Here is an 18,413-nt window from a genome sequence, read left to right as displayed (position 1 = left end):
TCTGGTACACACCCCTGTGTTCTGACCCAGTATCGTCAGTCTGGCTAGGAAACTTTGGAGGTCTAAAGAGTAGTAAGGCAGAGCTTTTCTCCTATGAATTTTTTGTTACTGTTTTCATCTCCAGTCTAGTCTTCATCTTGTCTTATAGAGTGCAGAGTTTCGTGAATTCCTCCTGGCCAAGCTCATCAATGCTGAGTACAGCTGCTATCGAGCTGAGAAATTTGCTAAATTAGAGGTGGGTCTATTACCTGATTGCTTCCATTAAAAACTATGAAACTGTATTATTGCCAGATTAGGAAAATACAATATAATTTTTTACTTTCTTCTACTTCTAGTTTTGTGTTGCTTAAAAAAGGAGAATGAAATGTGATTATACTCAGCTATGTGATGCTTCCTTTCTATTTCACAGCAGGTGTGATAGAATATGAACAGGTACATTCTAATGTAAAGATCTAATCCTCAAGTAAGAATGGGAACATGATGCATACATTTTGCTGGAAGAAATTCTATATTAGCTGAAACATCATTATTGTGCTACAGGATGTGTACTGGTATCACTGATTTTTGTTCAAGGTACCAAAATTCTGTTCCAGACTCTGCTGCTTGTCTGGTCTAGAAAAAAAATTCCCTCAATCCATGCCTCTGTTTTATCACCTGTAAAAAAAGTACTGATGTCCTTTATGACTTGCTTTAGAAAGAGTTTAAAGGGGCTGGATGATACTGTAATATATTCCACAACTCTACAGCTAAAACCACTTCACACTGTTTAAATTAATTTTCATGGTGTTTTTTTTTAAGGATGATGCAAAAACAGGGGGAAAAGAATCCCTCCATTTCCAATAATAGCTGTTTTTTCATTCCCGATATTGATGCAGGAAAGAACCAGGAGTGCCCTTTTGGAGAGCCTTTTTGAGGAGCTGCAGCTTCGCAGCCGCAGTATGATGGGATTGCCCATAGGGGAGGATGACAAGATAGAGAATGGCAGTGGGGGCTTCCTCGAGAATTTCAAGGTGAGCCATAGTGGACTGATTCCTTACCCAGTTGCTTACGCTTTTCTCATGTTCATTGTGTGTCCCTCCAAGGAATATTGACCCTGCTGATCAGCTGTGCTTAGGGTGAGACAGGAAAAAATGTCCTTTTATCCAGCAGTCTTTCTTTAGAGCATCTATATCTCTCAAGAAAATATTTTTTTTCCCCTTCCTGTGCTCCTTTCAACAGAGCTACAGCATGGTCTAGGGTGGAATTCCATACTGTCCCTGAGAACTCTTCATGCTTCATGCTGGTGTCTAGTGTCAGATGGGGTTTCACTCCATGACTTACAGAAAAAGGAGCGAGTGTTTGCAAACAGCTTTCATTTCCTGCAGCAGATCTCTTCCAATTCATTTTCATTATAGATGAAAGAGTTGCAAGAGCCACTGCAAGTTTCTAACATATCTGTGAGTGTACTATCCAGAAAAACTGTGATGCTTTACTTACCAGAGTTAATTTACCTTTGTTCAGAGTAGATGACACTTTTTTTTTTTTTAATAGATCAGGATCAGGTAACAGAACTTACTTTTAAAAGTGATAAAGAAGATATAAGAAAGCAAAGTTTTTTTTTGTGTGAACAGGCAAACTGAGTTTTGAATTGATTATATTGAGAGAATCTTATATCGCTTTCCTATCTACTTCCCCTTTCCCACTTTTGTGGGAATTACCTCACCACTTCTTCTGTATAAGTTACCTGTCTGGACATAGACATGTATTATAAATAGCATTTTTTTCAGATGACCTCCACCTGCTTTGTATGGTGGGCTGGTTAGAGTCGTTAAGGGCTGTGAAACTAATCCATTCACATATAGGTTTGGTAGCTATATGCGTAGGTTTGGTAGCTATATGCGTAGCTTTGGTCAGAGCTAGGGTGCTTTGGTGAAGTGTATTTTTACATACAATCAGTCTACCCTGCCTTTGCTGTGAACCAGGAATTTCATGCCCATTCATGTCTTACGCTAATTATCCCAAAATGTCCTTTTCTAACTTCCATCACATGCTGTGATTTGCATGTCATGTACACAGACGACCTTTGTAAAAGGCTAAGTAAACTCAGAAAATGGCTTTTTCAAATGCTGCAAATTTTGATATGGCTGCTTTCCCCTTGGAACCAGCACTCAAGTTCATGCAAGACTGAACCTTATGGTCTTGAACAGGAGTTTGATTTTATATTTTGTAGCCTGTACTGGGTAGGACTGCTCCGGATGATGCTGTCTTATCCAGTATGCTGCAATACTGGTAGGGAATCTATTTATTGCAACAGGATAAGGGAGGTGAAAGTAGAGAATATAATTGAGGAAGAATTCTTCCCCGGCAGTGGGCTTCATGAGTTGTCTAGGACCAAAAATGGGTAGTATCTAAGAAGATGCCTCCTAGAAGGCAGCATCTTAGATTCTAGGAGTTTAGGATTTCTGTGGTTCTGGTGTTGATCTGTCACAACTTTCCACCCAATCTGTGGTGCTTTTCATGCTGCCCTACCGTGTGCATGTCTATATGTGTATCCATGTTTGTCTGTTTCCCTGCCTCCCTTCTGTTCAGCGGGTGATCAGAGGCCGCAGCCAGAGCCTGGATACCATGGGGATATCCATGAGAAAGCAGCAGCCAGCCACCCTGCCCAGCCGCCCAGCTACAGCTGGCCTTGCCCTCAGCCAGAGTGTCGCCGAGGGCCCTAAGGCCATTGCTGCGGTAAGGTATTCGGGTGGGCTGTAAGGAGAGACCCGGCATACCTTTGTGACCCACCCATACATTCTATTTATCTTTCCCTATTGGTTTGTCCTCTTGTCCTTCTGTGAATCTCATTTTGTTGTATCATCCCGTTTCACAAGTGGTGACAGCACGTGTTGCAGTCGGTTGTGTCTGTGCCTATCTCTAGCCCCAGTTCATCTGTAAACTAGAGCTGAGATTGACGCAGACTGGGAGAAGAAAGCCAGACATGATTCTATATCAGACATCTATCTCTGCTATCCTGGATTAGATCTTGTACGTTGCCATACCTTAAAAAAAATGCATGCACTGTGGTTTGACCAGAGTGGTACAGTATTGTCATATGGCAAGAGCTGAGAAAATAAGGACACTAGATCTGTTCCATTTCTTCAGTTTCACCAGTCAGATTCTTTTCTGTAATATAAACAGGTGCACAGTGTTTATTCAAGGTGCTGTTTTGCTGTAAATAGAATTTGCCTGTTGGGTACAAACAGCAGAATTAATAGTTTGGGGTGAGAAAAAGAGTGAGTATTTTTAGTCACTATCAAAGCCTTTCTTATTTGCTATGGATACTAAACATACGTGATCAATGTGAGCATAACAAATGTGACAAATGTTTCCAGAAAAGGATCCATGTTTCTGGCAGTGGCAATATGGTTATGTTGGCCAAAGTGCATCCAGCTTATTGTGGTTTCTGCACTAGCGATGTCAATACAGGCAAACTAGAAAAAAAACCCAAACATCTCTGAGTAAGCCAAGAAGGTGCCTTTCAGTGTGGAAATTTCTTGGTAACAGTTTACTCAGTTGTATGCATTCTTTACGTCAGCACAACAAAGTCACAGAATAGTAATGACTTGGGTTTGCTGCCTCCTTCTCTCCTTTAACTTCTAGCTTTCTCCGCCTTTCCGATTCTGCCTCTCCATCTCTCATCATATGGGGATACCTCCCTTCCTGAGCCTCTTTCTCTGTATACTAGCTGTGTATCTTGTTCTGCCTTTGTTTCTATATCTCTTTCTCATACCACCTTTGTAAGCCCTAGCTTCTCTTTCTGAGAAGAAAGTACTTTTCTGACAGAAAGTACTCCTCCTTGCACCGGTGGAGCTGGGCTGTGCTATTGTATTGCAGAGTAAAGAAGAGGATCTGGATCCACATCACAAACTCCCTCTCCCATGCTTTCAGTTCTCCAGTTTTTCCTGTCTTGTTCCCTTCCCTCCTTTCTGTCACACTTTCCTTTTTTCTAGTCTTTTGCCTTGCCTGGTAGGAGCCCATCACGTACTCGAGCCAGCCGCTTCCATGGGCGACGGAGTAGTGCCATTGGCATTGAGAACATACAGGAGGAAAAGAGGTATGAGCTGTGGAAAGGTGAGACAAAGAGAGAAAAAACAACAGGAGGAGATGAGAAAAAGGAGGTAGAAAGGCTTATATAAGGACAGAAAGGGAATTGACAAGAATGAGAACTGAAATGGAAATGGTTGGAATGGAAAGAAAAGCCCAGTTATAGGATGATGGAGAAATGGACAAATGACAGAAACAAACAAAATAAAAAAGGACATTTGGAAACGGGGAGAATCAACATTTGAGGAGGAAGGGAGGAGATGGGTGGAGGAACATGGTAAAATTGCTCTTAAACATTGTGCAGTTTGATCCAGGACTCTTGGTTCTCCTGGTCTGTATTTGCCACTTTTAGATAAGTGTCAGATGAAAGGCTTTTACTTGGGAAGGGGGAATTTGGTACTTGATTGTTTGTTTGTTTTCATGTTAAAAAGTTCAAATAGACAAAACTTCTGATATCTTAAAATAGGGATTTTTTTAAAAAAAGCTTTACATCAAAATTTAAGTTGGATGGTCTGAGAAATAATTGTAATTAAGGGGTAACATACAGGTTTAAGGAGTGAATTGGCATATTTGACAGAATTATAACCATTCAAAAGTTTTCTACTGGTCACAAGTGATCATTTAGTTAAATCAATAAATTTGTCTCAGCTCTAGCTGAGACATCTTTTTAAGATTATACAGTCTCAAAAGTCACGAGTGCTGTGCATCTAACACACATTTTTCCCAGTTGCAGTAAGTCCAGGGAACAGCTTAAAGGTTCAGTGTAAAAGGGGAAAAGCTAGTGATTTCACAACAGGAAGAATTACTGCATTTTCCTTTCTTTCAAGTTATTCTCTTGGACCTTTCCTTAATGAGGTGCCTATGACCCAATATGAGTAAAAATATTATAGAAGTTTCTTTGGGAAAAATAAAATCTTCTGAGACAACTTCCCTGTAACAATCTAAGCTAAGACAGTACTCACAGCTCCTCGCTACTTTAAATAGTTTTGTACCTTATGCAGCTGTGCCCTTCAATCCATTACTTTGCATACAACATCCTTCACTATCCCCTTAAAAGATCTGTAAAAGTTTTCTACAAGGAAAAAACCTGGATTTATTGTCTTTTTTCCCTTGCTCTTTGCTAGGAAGGGATTGGTAAGCTATTGTGTTTACTTAGCTTTCCTTTTTCTTATTTGTAATCTTAAATATGAGGAACAGTGAGCCTTATCTTGTGTTTTGTGAAAGACTTTTTGGGTGATTCTTGAAGGTGCAGTTTCACTAGCAACTGGTCTAACAGTTCATTGCTGCTGAAAAGAAGGTATCATACTTTCCCTCTCCCAGTGTCTCTTTCAGCTACCCAATCCTCTCCCATTCCTTGTGATGGCTCAGGTGCTTAGTGGACCCTTCATGGAACTGATTCAGCCCATTAATCTAACAGCAAAAATATCAACTTTCTTTCATTGGATTAATTATCTGCCAGGTTCTGCTGTGAACTGGCTTGTGGAGAAGTCTGATGGGTACCAGGACTGATGGAAAGTACACTCAGCAAGAGTGGAGGAGGCTGGAGCAGGTGCTCTGTCTGGCAACAGCAAGGTCAACATGTCATGTGTGACACCCTGAATCTGTGATATGCAGGCTTTGGTGACAGAACTGACCCAGTCCATCCCGCTTGTTCATGTGTCATAGGAGTTTCAGGGTTGTTTAGGATTGTTTTTTGTCTGGATCGTTTCCAGTCTCACAACAGTTGTATTAGCATAGGTGAGGGCACGAGGAACTGTGATGTGAGGAGTACAGGTAGGATCAACTAACTAAGAGAGCAGCGGAGGAACTTTGTGAACTCCATCACTGAAGCCACAAAAAAAAACCCAACAAAAACCTGATGTTTCCAATCCTTAATTAAACGTACCCCACTTTTCAGTTACTCACACGGACAGCTTTCTTCAGAAATATCTTGACAAGTACCAGTAGCAATAAAACTATTGTAACCATCCTGAAACAGGGAAATTTGCTGAATCCTTTTTCTTTATGCAATAAATATATAAGCTCTCGAATCAATCCTAAAGCTTCTTAAACCCAATGAAATGGGGATAGTAGAAGAAAACGTTGAAGAATTAAAGGAGAATACTGAAATTAATTTTGGCTTTTATGTGAATTCAAAAGAAGCTGAAAGTTGGCCATTTCTAAGATATTGCCATAAACAGGTCATGTCTAAGGAGCCTGCCCTTTTCAACACAACTGTGTTTTCTTCCCTTTCATGTGTGTAGGAAAGATCCATCTTTACATTGTGGCTTATAAGGAAGTGTTAGAATAGATAGTGCTTAACTCTGGCCCTGGGGTATATCTGGTTTCTCTTTTGTCCCAGCAGAGACGCTGCAGAGAGGATACAGAAGGTGCTGGACAGTCCAGGAACTTTCTTTGACTTGAAGTCTGAGAGATCATCCAGTCCCAGCTCCCCAGAGTTCCCCAGCAGGAAGAACAAGTGAGTTGGAAATAATTTAAATATTTGAAAGATGCTCACTGTGTCTGGTATTGGCTTATGTGTGATGCATGTCTTGCTCTGTCGGAGGCTTTACTGAGATTGTCCACATCAGGCATTGCAGCATCTTAAAAGTTAGGTGTCTGGCCATGGCACAGTAATTCAGACCATGTAAGTAAGGAACTCAGCTTTCTTAAGCAGTCAGTGAAGAAAGATTGGACCACTTAAAGGTGATTTGGGCTATATCTTTACTGTAATATTAGCTTGCATCCAGCAGGATACACAAAACCCTAGCTGTCCAATTATTCATGCTTACTCATGTGTATGTTTCCTCTATAGTTTGCTCTGGAGGGATTTTGGAGCTTCATGGAGAAGCTTGGACAAGGGTATGTTGGGACGTTGGGTTGTACTCAAGTTCTGCCCCTTTAAGCAGGATTCATGCTGCTGCTCCCAACCAGCCCAAGCTAGCCTGTCTTCAGTCCTCAAAGTGTTACAGCAGGTGTTACATCAGGGTCTCATGTGTTGTACCCATCTTTCATTGCTAAAGCACACCATACCACACCCAGTGTTCTCCTGCAAAACACTTCATGCTGTAGTCTGCAAAATAGTTCTCTAGTTTCTGATGGTCAAAAAATGGAGAAATGCACTTTCCCGGTAGTGCATCTTTGCTCTTGCTAAGCTGTATTATGCTGGGATGTGATCCTATCTAGGATAATTTAGGGCTTCATGGAAACCACACATTTGCATTTCCAAGACTCCAGAGCAGCCTGTCTCTAAATCCAAGACTGCTGCTGACTTTCTGGAATCTGGAACAGCTTGCCATGCCTGATTTTTTTTTTTTCATGAGAGCTTGGATGAGACCTGTGGCAAAAAGGGCACTGAGCACTTTGTAGTAGGGCATGTCCCTTTCTTAGGCCTGGGGCTGATCTAAGAAAGTTTCAGAAGAGCCAGGCCTCTATGGTTGTAGTTGCTGCAGGTGCCAGGTCTGACAAGGAAGGGTCTTCCTTCCAACTAGAACCAACGCTCCCCAAGAATTACAGGCTGGTAACTATCTGCAGTGGTTCAGCTACCCAATTGTATGCTGTAGGACTGCCCGGAATTTTGTCACAGCCAAGGGGCAAGTTTTGGTAAGTATGTTTTTGTGATACTAGTGTTTGGGTTGGGTGGGTGTCCAAAAATTTTGGTAGGGAGGAGGATGGGAGCGCAGCTAGGAGATACAGACCATTTAAGATGCTAGCCCTGGCAGCCAAGGGCAAGAGAGAATGCAGGACATGGAACTGCTGATTGGTCAGCAACCCCCATCTTCCAGTATTTCCACACCATTCCACCTCCTCTTCCTCATCCTGCCTGGGACCTTGTTAGTGAACTAGAAGTGCCTGGCTAGACGCATGTGAGGGACTCTTGCTCTGATTAGGTAGGTGAAGTAACCTTGCATAATCAGCAAGAATTCTGCCTACTAAGAAAACATCTCATAACTTGGCTAGGCCTGGTTTCCCTACTGTAGAATGTGTGCGTGTCCTGGAAAAAAATGCTGAAGCTTTCTTGACATCTGTTCCCGATTTCCGCATTTGATTGCGGCTTCCCCCGCTTCCCAACCCTCATTGTCCATCCATCAGCTGGGGAGGGAGCCAGCTGCAATGTCTGTTTCAAATTGCTATCACATGCTTTCAGAGAGCAAACATAGCATGGGATTTCACTAACAATACTTGCATGAATATCATGTATGCACATGAGATGTGACCTGTGTGATTTGGCAGTCTGTCTACTTCTGTCCCTAGGATTCTCTCTATGCATCTATTTCCAGCCATGGACTCAAAACTACAAGTACGATCACCAGAAAACTTTTTGCTGTTGTGGTGGTTTAGCCCATTCCTGGACAGTTTGTTTACGAGGCGGGATGTAGCATAGAGTTGTGCACAACTGGTGATTAGCCAGAATTAGAGTTGCGGTTTCAGAGTTAGGGACCAGCCCACATGCAGCCATACCTTGTGCATCGTATCTGGGACAGACAATCAAGGACATGTAATTCCACCATGTAAAGCACACCATTTTCACCAGGACAGTAATAACATAGTATCGCAGGAACAGTCTAGGAGCATAGTTTGAACAGTCTGTCTCAGAGACAGTTTTACTGAAGTTCTACTGAAATAGTCTATATATTGTTCATTAATTGTGGAATCACAAATCGGGAACATGATATAGGCATATTTCTAATGCAGAAAGAGTTTCAGCTAGTTCTAGAGTAATTTATGCAGCCCATATTTAAAATGTTATGCCTGGTAGTATGTCAGTAATCCACTCCTGGTTTTCTCCAGGGAGTAGTGTCACAGGAAATTTCTCTATTGCAAAAATGTCCAGCATGTTGCTGCCTGTCTTAAATAATCGTTTCAGATTCTAGGCTTGAATGATCAAACTCTTCATCTACGTTCTACTAAAACCAACTTGGAAATAAATGCAAAAGGAACACATGAATAATAGATTAATTCTTTTACAGTAAAGACAAACCAGCACTTACTTTCTGTCCTCGCATGCTGATTTCCAACACACCCTTCTGCATTGATCAGCCTGCAGCCCATGAAAACGTGTTGTTCACTTGGGCTAACAGTGTCTTCTCTCCCACATACAGGGACAATTCTCCTTAGTTTTTCTGCTCCACTGTCCAGGTAGCCTTCAAATAATCCTTCTTCCCAAGGGACAGACTCAAAAGAATGAACCCAGCCTAAGTAACCAGGTAGCGAAACTCCTTGAGATCAGACGGCTTTCTGGGTTGCATCTGAAAAATCAAGCACTGTACTGTGTATGTCCAAATCCTAGGAAAAGTACATGGGTTTTTTGTGTCTGTGTTTTCCCTCCTCAGACACATCTGAGTGGGGACATCAAGCCAATCAGGAGTGGACCGGATGCTACTCAGCCATTGGTTACCTCACTGAAGATACTGACAAGACTTTTGGGGTGAAATGAGAGTCCTGGCTAAGAGGAGCATGAACTTACTTAGAGGACCTCAAGGACTGTGGAGAGACCAAGTGGCACCAAGTAACGCTCCACTGGCAGTTCCTGGAGCAGAAACCCTGGGAAAGGGAGATGGACAGATAGCTCCTATTGGAGCATTTTGGCTATATGCCCTTCCCATTGCCCAGTCAGCAGCCACTGCACCAGCCCCTACTAATGATGGGGGAAGGAGGCCACCTTGAAGTGCCTCTCCTTCTCTTCCCCTCCCCTCAGATGAGCGAGAAGAGAACAACTTGGCCCACAGAAGGCAAGAGCAGAAGAACATCTTTCCACCTCTGTCTCTAGTGCCTTCGGAAGACATAGGTCAGGAAGCGCAGTGCAGAGAATGAGGATGCTGAGAAGGAGATGCTTTGTGGAAATCTAGGTCCCAGCTCACTTAAATTCATGTTATTGATTTGCTCTGCCAAGGGAGAAACATATTGGCCTTCATTTCCTCCAAAATATATTTCCTTATCTCCTGAGGAAATATCTTTGGCCTACATTGGCCCCGTCTTTACTGTTCTCCCTGTTGCATGCTGGCATGTAATATGCCTGGGACTTCAGGTTTCATTACTGCTTGTAGGTCAAGACTGGCCACATTTTGCAGTGTTTCTGAAGGAATAAATATATTTAGTATGTTAAAGGTGTCTTATCTTTCTTGCCTCTCATAGCTTTTTGGGTTTCTTAAACATTTTTAAGCACTTCATCTCTCTCTTATTGGCTGGTCTCTTGTGCATGCAGTGAGTATTTCACCGTGAATGTGAGGCTTACATGCACAGTGTACCTTCCACCACATAAGCTTATCAGCCTCAAGGACTGCTCTTTCTCCTAGATGACTTCAAGGAGTGGATCCCAAATTCTGAGCTGGGAGAACCTGACCTTAAGGATCTTTCTTGACTGAATGAAATACACACCAGGCTACCTCAGTGTCCATCACATTTGAGAGAGTGGTGGTCAAGTAATCCAATTCAGTTTGCTTTGAACGTTCCTTTTGTAATGACCCTGTGGGAGCTAAATGTCTAGTGGGATGGACCTACAGGAGGAGCCAGTCTACTGGCAACAGGGCATATGCAAAATCACCAGGTTGGGTATCCTGACCTTGATATGTTCCTATCTGTAAGCAAGAGGAGGGTTCTGACCTGTCTGTGTAAGAGCTTGGCACTTGATCTGAATAGTTTGGCATGGAGACATCCTAAAATAATGCAGATCTCAGTAGTTTTTTCTAACTCCTCATTGCTTCCTTAAACTTTCTTAGTTAACTCTTCTATCATACTGGCAAATGTCTATATGCTTTCCTGACTCCTGTTACAACTGTCCAGAAACACAGTGGTGACAGTTTATAAACTCTGTGACATGAAAAATGTGCTTTTATAGTCCCCTTATACTATCTGGAATTTCACATAAGACCATACATGGTAAGTTGAGAGTGGCTGTGGGAATGGGTAGCCTAGGCTGGGTAGTGCCTTCCCTTAATACTCAGTTTAACACCTCATCATGTTGTATTTAGGCTTCTGAAATATCTGATCTCCAAAACAAAGGCATCTTTGACTTTAATGAATGTCTAGAGGTAAACAGTGCTTAAATGCAGGTGGTTTGACTCACTCTGCTTTAAGACGCTTAGGTCTGTGACTTAAAAATTCATTTAGTCTTGTCCTTTCATACAGTTATCCAGCATGAAAACAAGAAATGGTGTTTCTACTAAATGAAGCAGCAACTAGAAATTAAGGAATGCAAGCCAGTTCACCTGAATTCTGTTCCTAGGTGGAAAATCTAATTGTGGATGAATATATAATATTCTGACTGTTTCTGACTGCTATATAATAAAGTTATGTCACAAAAAGTGCAAGTCTATGTGTAACAATAAGCATGATAATGTTGAATGCTTGCATTTCACAGACTGCTCAGGAGTCAGACTTCAGGATACTGTGTGATGCAGCCATTCTCTCATTCTTCATCCAGTGTAAGCAGTTGTTGTAGTGGTTTGAGGGAAAATGAAACATCCACGGAAGAGGAGAATGACAGGGTGGGTGTATGATCTCTAACAAACAGGCTACCTCCCTGATTTTACCAAGTGCGTTATTAAAACATGTCATCTTTGCCCTCTCCAGGAGCTGATGTGCTCTCTTGAGGGCCCTCCAAAACAGGATTCAATGGTTCCGAGTATGTGTCTGGATGACAGTGACTGCACACCCAGTACTTCCAGCTCACCAGGTAAAAAAGAAAGAAAGAAAGAAAACCAGAAAAAATCTTCTGCTTATGCTTCTAGAAGCATATGTGAGGTTGAGCCACATTGGTTTGGCAAAATCTTTTGTATAGCTGTACTTAAGATTTGAGAAGCATAGGTAGATGATAGGCTCAGAGAAATGGGGAGAGAAGCTGGCATGCAAACGGTAATGGGGAGAGAACGGGAAGAGGAAGTGTGTTTCAGTAGTGTGAATAAATAGTGCTGTATATTGCAGAAGGAGTTGCAGTAGTTTGCAAAGAATTAATGTGTTTATGTGTTTCTAGGGAGAGCATGTATCTCAATGGTTGCTTTTCTGAATGCAGTGCCCTTTTATAAACTAGATAGTTTGGATATGGGAATTACAGAAGCAGTGCTTCCTCAACGAAACAGCATGCTCCTGAGAAGATGAGTAATCAGGTAGCTAACCTGCACTGAGCTTTTTGACTGCCAAGGCTGGGCTCTTAGTGTAGTACTTGACTAAAGTTGAAGTGGTTGATGAAATTCAGCTTGGATCCATTCACAGTGCAGAGGTGATTCGAGTCACTACAAGTTCTCTTTAGTCCCTTAGCAGTACTGCAACTGTTGCAGTATCTGTTGTTGAGGTTGTATCAGCTGCCCTGATCTCAGACCCTGTTTACAGTTGTGTTTCACTTTGTTAAAATGAACTGTTTTGGATTGAAGCATTTCTTGTTGACCATCAGCCTAAAGTTAAAATTATGGCAAATTATGGAAAAATCCCTTTCAGTATGTTTTAGAGAATGAGGCTGAAGGGACTGTGTAAGGTTTTGGGATAGTATGATTGAAAATATCAAGTTTTTGAGATTGGGAAGTCATTAGGAACAGTGGAAGGCAAAACAGACATTTTTTGCTAAAAGATTCTGGAATAGCAGCAGGTTGAGATGGTAAGAGATACTAGGGATTATGTGGATGGCAAGGAAGTAAGTAGGTTGGAAGGAACAGTGAAATCTTTATAGGAATTGTGTGAAAAGGGATTGTTGAAAAAGATTACAAGGGATTATAAGGTCAGAAAGTAGAGACAATTTACTTTGAAGACAGAGTTGGTTCTCTCCATCTCTGCAGCAGCCCTGTCTGAGATATCAAGAGTGGCCATCAGATCCCTGCTTAAAATTGCCTGTATCTCAGCAACAGGAATAAAGATGTGATACTGCGTGATGTTCTGCAGAGACCTCTGTTCTGTGAGATGTTCTGTAAGATTTCTCTGCTTCTGCAGAACAACTCACAGCACGAGTGCTTGTATACTTAGAGGCACAAGAGGACCCAAGGAGCTGGTATTGAAACTCTGGAAGAACAGGAAAAAGAAGTGCAGCTATTGATCGTGCAGAGCAAAAAGTGATAAATAGGTACTATAAGGCCAGGGAGGTCCAGCACCATGAAATTGTCTCTTTATGGTGTCATTTCCAGATCCCTTCAAAAAGGCAATAGCTGCTATGTGCCTGGCGGTGCAAGGATTTTTGCTGTATCACCATGGCATTGTCCAGGCTACCATTTCCACAGGTTTGGGATTATCCTGAGCAGGCCACAGCTCCCCTCACAAATGTTTGAGCTTTATTCACTCCTGTTGCCTTTGTGGCACTACACTGAGACTGAGCAGGTGTGAAAGATGGTTCCCTGCCAAAAGTGAATGAACAGTTTGTGTTTACTTGTGATGAGAAATACTAATGGGAGCATAAAATTAGTGTAAATGCAAACTACTTTGTTTCACTTGAGTGTCAGAAATTGTCTACTGTCATCAAGTGAAAGATTTCACATTCCTTTTGACCTTGAGGGTAACTGCAGTTTCCCTTCGCCCTCCATTTCTCCAAGAGCACTCCTGGGCACAGACATAATGAAGTGCTGTTTTTAACAGTGCTGTTGGGCCTCCCCTGACATGGTCCATAGTTGAATCTGAGTGCGCTCTTTCCACAAATCCACTTATCACTCCCATCTACCTGCATCACATAAAACCCAATGGAAGTGATCCACTATAAGCTTTTATTTTATTGGCTTGGGTTCTAACTCTCCATTTACCCCTTCTCGCAGTTTAGCGCCAGCTGGCAGCTAGGCCCCACGCAGCCCCTCGCTCCCTGCTGGGATGGGGGAGAGGATTGGAAGAGTAAAAGTGAGAAAACCCGTGGGTTGAGGTAAAGGCAGTTTAATTGGTAGAGCAAAAGCTGCACACACAAGCAAAGCAAAACAAGGAATTAATTCACTACTTCCCATGGGCAGGCAGATGTTCAGCCATCTCCAGGAAAGCAGGGCTCCATCATGCGAAACGGTTACTTGGGAAGACAAATGCCTTAACTCCAAACATCTCCCCCTTCCTTCTTCTTCCCCCAGCTTTATATACTGAGCATGACGTCATATGGCGTGGAATAGCCCTTTGGTCAGTTGGGGTCAGCTGTCCCAGCCATGTCTCCTCCCAGATTTTTGTGCACTCCCAGCTTCTTCACTGGCGGGGCGGTGCGTGGAGCAGAAGAGGCCTTGACTCTGTCTAAGCACTGCTCAGCAATAACTAAAACATCCCTGTATTTATCAACACTGTTTCCAGCACAAATCCAAAACACAGCCCCATACTAGCTAGTATGAAGAAAATAAATTCTACCCCAGCCTAAACTGGCACATTCCTCTACTCACTTATGTAACATTTTACTTCCTGCATTCTTTTTCTTGCGAGAAAATCCCACTGGATCCTAGAGCTGCAGCTGAGCTAATGAAAGTTCAGATCCAGATCCAATTTCTAGGTTGACAGTACAAGCCCAGCTCGCTCTGAGCTCCCAGCTTGTCAGCTTGGGGAAAAGCTGCTGACTCAATCTACTCTCCAGTAGAAGAGTGCTAGGTTATTCAGCCTAGCTGTTCCCCTTTTGCTATGGATATTGGAAGCAGGGATGCTTTCCAGTGGCCTCTGCTGTTCTTCCTAGATAGTTTCCCTATCTGCTGACTCCTTATTGTCCCACAGCTATATACATCACTGGGAATAATCATTACAGAGGATGTGATGTAAAGTTCAACGTAATTTTTAGGTTTTATACACTCCATTGTCAATGGCAGTGATCTGATACTGACACTGCAAAAGTTTCACAGTGTTTTCTTGGTACCTTGGCGTGGTAAGACAGCTGTACCCTGCAGGAGTGGTTATTTTTTTTGGTATCATATCTACTTTTATATCTTCAGTGTAGAGATTTTTTTTTTTTTAAAGTATATAAAGGTACACCAAAAAACATGCAGGTTTGTATATGGACTTCTGATTTATGCCAGGAGAGCCATGGTTAAAAGAGATAAACATAGTGGATACTTTTCTGACTAGTTGAAATCGACTCACCTAATCAGGAGACTGTAAAGATGTAGTTGAGTGTTATTGCTGATTGCAGTAAAAAAGCTTGATGATGTCACCATCCACACCATTTAGAATATGTTTGTAGTAATAGATGAAGGGGTACAGAGGAAGGAACTAAAAGGTTATGTGTGAGCGTGAGGTACATGAGGTAGCAGAGTTGAGCCTGCATTTTCTGAGCACAAAGTGAAATTTTGTCCATAGGAATTTTGAAGTTTTTGAAATTTTATTTTCCAGAAATTCTGACAGTTCTTGAGATAGAAAAAGCTGGGATTAAGAGCAATTTCTTGTGCTAGAAATTAAGAAAAAAAACAGGGATGATATATTTATTTTGATTTTTGCTAATACTAAAAAGTTTTCTATTTATGTACTACAGCCGGTCCTGATAGAAGGCTAATTACCAAAAGATCAAATGTGGCAATACATGTTAATATTCCTAGTATCCTGGCTTCAGCTGGGATAGAGTTAATTTTCTTCCTAGTAGCTGCTATGTTTTGGATTTAGTATGAGAATAACGTTGATAACAAGTTGTTTTAGTTGTTGCTAAGTAATGTTTATATTAAGTCAAGGACTTTTTCAGCTTCCCATGGAAGTTGAGAGGGAACATAGACAGGACAAGCTGGCCAAAGAAATATTCCATACCATAGACATCATGGTCAGTATATAAATGGGGATTACCCGGGGCCCAGGGATCCGCAATAGCTGTTCAGGACGGGCTAGGCAATCAATCATTGGGTGGTGAGAGCAATTTGGTTTGCATCACTTTATTTTGTATAATCTTTTATCATTATTATTATTATTATTATTATTATTATTATTATTATTATTATTATTTTATTTTCTCTTCCTTTACTGTTCTATTAAACTATCTTCATCTCAACCCAAAATTTTTTTTCTCCTTTTTCTCTCTCTTCTCCCAGTCCTACTGGGGAGGGGGCACACAAGTGGATGGCTGCGTGATCCTATTTTCTAGCTGGGGTTAACCCATGACACCTAGTCAAAATTACATTTAAATCAACATTGATAATTTGGGTTAATCTATGCAACAGGGAAGAACTGTAATTATCCATAACTAAGCATAACAAACTGAAGAAATGCCAGAGTTAAGATAAACTGAAAGCAAAGGAAACACCATGGGACACAGAGAAGCATCTGGGTGTTTAGTTTTGCCCTTTAGTGAGATATACAATAATTGTTCAGCCACAGTCAATCTACTGTGTAAAATCAGTCTGAATTGATTTTTTATGAAGAAACCTAAGACATTTTGGATGCCCACTCTAAGTCTGGATCTTACACTGAATGATTCTACAATTTCAAACCCATGTACACATTCTTGGATTCTCCAATTTGCCATTCAGATTGAGAGACCAAAGTTAAATAAAGTAAAATAATATATGGTCATTATGCTACCACAGCTAGATAATGACATAGAGAATTACCATGGCCAAAACTGCTATTTTCTGTCTTGTATGCCAGTGCGTATCACATGAGGCAGAGGTGCTTTTCCCCCTAGCCTCAAGGCCAGGATTCAGCTATAACCCTCCTTAACACTTTCTTAATGACAATTCTATGTTTATTCACACGCATAGTTCTTTTAGATGTGTTTTTATTCAGTTACTCGGTCTGTTAGTCACTACCTACATACATCATAATTAAATTTCAAACTACTGGAGCTGGGATATATAAAAAATGGAGAAGAACCTTGGTACTGCAAATTCATGTTGTTTAAAGCCACAGTTTAGCAACAAATGGCAGCGATTTACTAGTTTTGTTTTTAAACCTCACAGTTTTAAATTACATCATGAAACTGGGAAAGGGGATAGTCTACCTTTGAAAAACTGCTGAAACAGTTGCATCTTACCCGTCCCCTAGAAAATGTTGGTATGATCATGTACAGTTCAAAAAGAACAAAATGTTCCTGTGAAGAACATCTTGGCTTACCATCTTCTTGCAGGAATCCCTCATTAGCTGAATTTTACAGCTTTCTTAACTTTCGTGACTGAATGGTGGCTAGGTATGCCATCAGTCATTCGTCGCTCCTTCTGCCCTCTTAGCACATTCCACGCTGACACCAACTTTTTAATTCAAACTATTTCCATTTTCCTCAGATTCAAAGAAAAGAGTTATAATACAGATTTACTGTTGCAATACAGTTATGTATAAACTCCAAGGAACTATACTATCTATGAAATGACGATATTTAATAATTTTAAACCAACAAGGGATAGAGGGTCATGTAAGAATAAATTAGAATGGTGTAAGAAAGAGGGCTGTTATGTTAAAGACCTTACTCATTTCTTGTGAAATGTGTATGGTGAGTATGATTACAGAAAGCAAAAGAATGTTTTAAGTTTGTGAATTTTGCAAAGTATTTCATCCCTGGTTTTGCCATGGTGTTGATACGTGATGATAGGCAAATTCCTTAAACCCTGAGGTCAGATGTGGGAATCTTAAGGGAGGGGGCAGAGGGAGGAAAAGGGAGAGAAACACTGTAAGAGCATAAGATTAGACTCTTACTTCACAAAGTGTTTTCTTAAGGCATTCGGGTTGGACAGAATTATTCAGTAATGGCATTTCTTAGCTTGACTGCATGATGCTGTCACCTACTGGAACATGCTGTATTATTTTAAACTATTTTTTGTGTATAACAGTCGACTGATGTAGAAATTGAAAATGGGACTGATGGAAACTATCGGGAAAGTTGCAGAATGCCTTCATTACTCATTAGATAGCTATAGACATAGCTTCTTTATGCAAGAAACTATAGCCAGAACAGCTGTGGCATTGAAACAGAGTCTGGGACCAGTGGCCAATGATTTTTTTTAATGAAATGAAAGTGAAGTAGTCACTTTCCTTGTGTTTCAAGCTGGAATGAGAAGTAGGTCAAGGTAACATTAGTCAAGTTGGTTGTAGATACACTCCGTTCACTCTTAACCTGTGGATGAGCCACAGATCTGTGAAAAGTTTGGGGTAAAACCAGCTATGTCTGCAGCTCCTGAGATACCCTCTTGATTATTTCTTTATTGTTCTGTGCTTGGTTTCCTTCTAGGAAGCAGGTTGCTTCCTTCCAGCAGTGTTGCTGGCCCCACTGGAAAAGGAAAAGGCAGCAAAGCAGATGCTCAGCACCATAATCCAGTAAGTGCTTTAATAAAATGTTCCCTTCTCGCTTGCACAGAGACAAGGATGGGAGAAAAGAGAGAGATTTAATTTAGGAGGCTTTGCTTGCTGAGGGTTGAAAGGACAGTAAGAAGGTGATTGCAGGGAAGGTTAAAGAACTGCCTTGTTCTGCAGGCTTCCATTTTGTGCTGCGTGTGAGGTCGCCACTGGAGGACTGTCTCGGTGCACAC

At 41.4% G+C, this 18,413-nt stretch overlaps 1 protein-coding gene across 2 annotated transcripts in view; it reads left to right on the top strand.

Moving 5' to 3' along the window:
* Positions 1-18,381, top strand: part of LOC309685428 (rap1 GTPase-activating protein 1-like) — a gene marked incomplete at both ends in the record, with an annotated part of 39,577 nt that extends 21,196 nt beyond the window's left edge. The window contains 9 exons of one of the 2 annotated variants that reach the window (XM_082498311.1): positions 149-235; positions 876-1,010; positions 2,569-2,715; positions 3,975-4,078; positions 6,410-6,526; positions 11,408-11,534; positions 11,620-11,722; positions 18,116-18,201; positions 18,358-18,381. In XM_082498311.1, coding sequence (XP_082354437.1) covers positions 149-235; positions 876-1,010; positions 2,569-2,715; positions 3,975-4,078; positions 6,410-6,526; positions 11,408-11,534; positions 11,620-11,722; positions 18,116-18,201; positions 18,358-18,381 — 930 coding nt within the window. Of the gene's footprint in view, positions 1-148; positions 236-875; positions 1,011-2,568; positions 2,716-3,974; positions 4,079-6,409; positions 6,527-11,407; positions 11,535-11,619; positions 11,723-18,115; positions 18,312-18,357 lie in introns of those variants that run through there. The other variant, XM_082498310.1, reaches the window with a different exon arrangement.
* Between the last annotated feature and the right edge of the window lie 32 nt (positions 18,382-18,413).

This window comes from Vanellus vanellus (genome assembly GCF_965231255.1).
Source record: "Vanellus vanellus genome assembly, chromosome: 1".
NCBI lineage: Eukaryota > Metazoa > Chordata > Aves > Charadriiformes > Charadriidae > Vanellus > Vanellus vanellus.
Note: the sequence above shows the minus strand (reverse complement) of the source record. Positions and strands in the feature narration are given on the sequence as shown.